At 37.9% G+C, this 3,263-nt stretch overlaps 1 protein-coding gene across 1 annotated transcript in view; it reads left to right on the top strand.

Moving 5' to 3' along the window:
• Positions 1 to 3,263, top strand: part of dmtn (dematin actin binding protein) — a gene marked incomplete at its 5' end in the record, with an annotated part of 18,554 nt that overhangs the window by 8,147 nt on the left and 7,144 nt on the right. Inside the window, 4 exon segments of the mRNA XM_014018214.1 lie at positions 249 to 354; positions 436 to 485; positions 1,593 to 1,638; positions 2,022 to 2,029. Of these exon segments, the coding sequence (XP_013873668.1) occupies positions 249 to 354; positions 436 to 485; positions 1,593 to 1,638; positions 2,022 to 2,029 (210 nt within the window).

Raw genomic sequence — 3,263 nt, 5'->3', positions numbered from 1 at the left:
AATCAAGTATTTCAAGAATCTTACCAAGTAAAATTTCCTTCCTCCATTGGCAGAAATTTTTGACTTAATTTGAGTCAAATTTTCAGTAAAATCTACATCTCTGGTTTTAGGCCTTCCATCTTGTCTCTTCTCACACGTTTTTTAATTGAAACTAAAACAGCCTGTTCTCTGGAACCATTCAGCTCTTCAGTTAAACTTCTGACAGACCACATGAATCTCTTTCTTCTCTGGTTTGGGAACGACTCCAGATCAAGTCCAACCTGGGCCGTCTGATCCTGAAGGAGGAGAAGGAGAAAGGCGTCCAGTTCAGGAGGAAGACACAGTCGCTGCCTGACAGAACACACATGCACGGCAGTGAGTCCACCGTGTCTCTGCAGACGCCTCGGCTTCAGACAGAGTTCCTCACGTCTCGCTGTCTCTTTTGTTTTCTGGCAGGTTTGTCAGCGAGTGCATCCAAGTCTCCCTCACGCTCCGGCCTGACCAGAGTAAGTCACTTTGTGTACACAGACTGCAGAAAATAAACCTCGTTAATTTGTCTCTAGCTCGTTTTTCCATCTGATGTCAGTATTTGTCTCTCTGTGCACATAGAATGTCCTAAAATTCTTTATTTAATCAGATTCTGCTCCTGAATTCAGCTTCCTACAGTCCTCTTTTTAAGACCCGCCTCCATAAAATCCTTTTCTCTGATTGGCTGGACTCTAAAGCCTGCGTACAGGATGTGACTTCAGTAAACAGAAAAAAAGAACAGTTTGACTCACATTAATCAGGTTAAAATGTGTCTGTTTCACTTTTAAAAGCATTTTAAAAACATCCATAAAATATATAAAATATAAAAACAAAAGCAGCAACAAGTTTTGATTCAGTTTGAATCAATAATTGTGACCAGTTTATATGGGACAGCATAAATACTGTATGAAAAGCTGTTTTGATAAACATTAATTTTTTCAGATTGTTTTTTTTTCATTTAATGGATAAAAATTGTGTATTTTAATCGAACAAATAGAAGAAAAATATAAATACCTACATCAGAATTCTGTGTCAGCATACAGTAGTTGTGTTTATGTTTTTCTTTAAAAAGTGTCTTTAGGAAAAAACTTGTTTATTTTGAGAAAATTTCTATTTTTTTTTGCATTATATATTTTTGTTGTTGTTTACAATTCTTTGTTTAAGGAGTGTGGATAAAAATTCATATTTCAAAATAAAAGAATTTTGCCATAAATTAATGTTATCCTTCAAAGAAAATAGGAAACATAAAAAAAAACATTATCACCAGGATCTGATAATTTTGTTTATATATATGTTTCTCATATTTCATTTTGTAGTCATATTTATTAAAACAGTTATAATTATTGATTTCAGTAGTAAAATAGTTTGATACATATTGCACTGTACGTGGAAGATTTCTTCTATTTAAACGTTTTTTGAGAACAGTTCAGCTGAAACAAAGTGTGAAACTTAATGATTTTGGTAGAATAAATAATTCAAAGACAAATCTGATACAGTTTCATATCTTCTGATTGTGTTTGTTTATTTGTTTGTTTGTTTGTTTGTTTGTTTGTTTGTTTGTTTGTTTGTTTGTTTGTTTGTTTCAGATGCAGTCTGCAGATTTTTCCACAGATGAAGATAAAGGTCGACCAGGTAGGACTCCTTCTTTTTTTGTCCTCATAGTTTGCTCATTGTTACAGAATTCCAGCTGACATAAAGGAACCTGAGACGCAACATATTGATTCTTCTCTCAGACTGATTTAAAAAAATAAAACATTTTGCATGACTTAGCAGTTTTTGTGCAAAAATTTGTTTTAAGCTTTTTTTTTAAATACACAAACAAAGTATTTCGTTTTTTTTTTTTTAAATCCCAGCTTGGTGCAGCTTAGAGTCAGGTGTTTACTAAGTGAAATAAACACCTTGACATTTCTAGAGATAAAAAAATGTGCACCTAAATAAACCCAGAGATCTTAATGTTATTCACATCTGTATTAATGACTGTCTCCTCTGTTTGTGTTGTCCCTGTGTGTATGCAGCTGCTCAGGTAAGTGTTGTTGGTGTGTGTATGTGTGTGTGTGTGTGCGCGTGCATGTGCACGACTAGTTCAGCTTGCTGCAGCGCTGCATTGACTCTTCCTGGACAGACCATTTTACAGCATGTTATTGATTCTGTTCACATCCCTTTTTGAACTCTTATTGGGGCTGAAATGCAGAAACACTGTAAGAAAAAAAAAATCAGTGAAAATATCAAGGATTAATCCAGGCAGATGTTTTTCCCCTATCCTCCTGTTCTGTAAACACTGGTGAAGGACATCATTTTAAGAAATTGTTTTATTTAACACAGAGGTGCCCAAAGTGGGGCCCATGGGCCAAAATTGGCCCATCAAGCAATTTGATTTGGCCCTGGTTATAAGGCTGTAATCTCCTGTTGTCCTCTGTAGAAACACTGTATTTCCACTAAATAAGGGGCTGTAATGCAAATAGCTTTCACTCATGGTGCGTACTTTTATCTTTGAATTATACTAGTATTAAACATGAAATATAAATAACTACAAAAGAAATTTAAATTAGATTTAAGCACATGTGTAGATTTCTGTTCTTAATAAGAACACAAATACTCAAATTATCAATTTAGGAAATGTCCCATGAGCCTTTTACTGCCTAAGCGTACGTCAAACTTTCTTTAAAGTGTTTCTTACTCCCCCTGTGAAAAGATAACTCCGCCCCAAGGCGAAATTTGAAAAATGCATCAAAGTGGGTAAGGGGGGGGGCGGGGTAGAGAGCGGAGGTGTGGCCAGGACGAGAGAACGCGACAGCTAGCATTAGCATAATTGATGCTACATGGAGAGTGACCACAGCGATGCAGATAGTTACATCGCCGAACGTCTGAGGTGGAGATTTTTCACCCCGCTCCTCACCAGAGGCAGAGAGAGACTTGATCAAGTCAGCTCAGTCTGGGACTGACTCRTGTTGGCTCCCTGGATCAGGACCTGGAGCTCCAGCTCCAGCAGCCTCGGCTGAGCTGTCCGCCTCACACCACACCAGCTTCGGACAGAGGAGGTGGAGCGCTCCGCGACAGCCTGACATAAAAAATAAAAGCATACAGCTGCAGCTGCTCACAAGATCACTAGTTTAAATCAGGAATAAAAGTGTTGGGTCTTGTTTTTGACTGAAGTTCAGTCCATTAGGGCTGCAGCTGCCCGCTGTGTTTCTGCCTTTTTTTCCCCTCCTCCCCTCCCGCTGTGCAGGACGTGCTGCTGGTGTGTGTGTGTGTGTGTG

Source organism: Austrofundulus limnaeus, unplaced genomic scaffold (assembly GCF_001266775.1).
Source record: "Austrofundulus limnaeus strain Quisiro unplaced genomic scaffold, Austrofundulus_limnaeus-1.0 Scaffold186, whole genome shotgun sequence".
NCBI classification, from domain to species: Eukaryota; Metazoa; Chordata; class Actinopteri; order Cyprinodontiformes; family Rivulidae; genus Austrofundulus; species Austrofundulus limnaeus.
The sequence above is the reverse complement of the archived record's forward strand: the minus strand, read 5'-3'. Positions and strand labels throughout refer to the sequence as shown.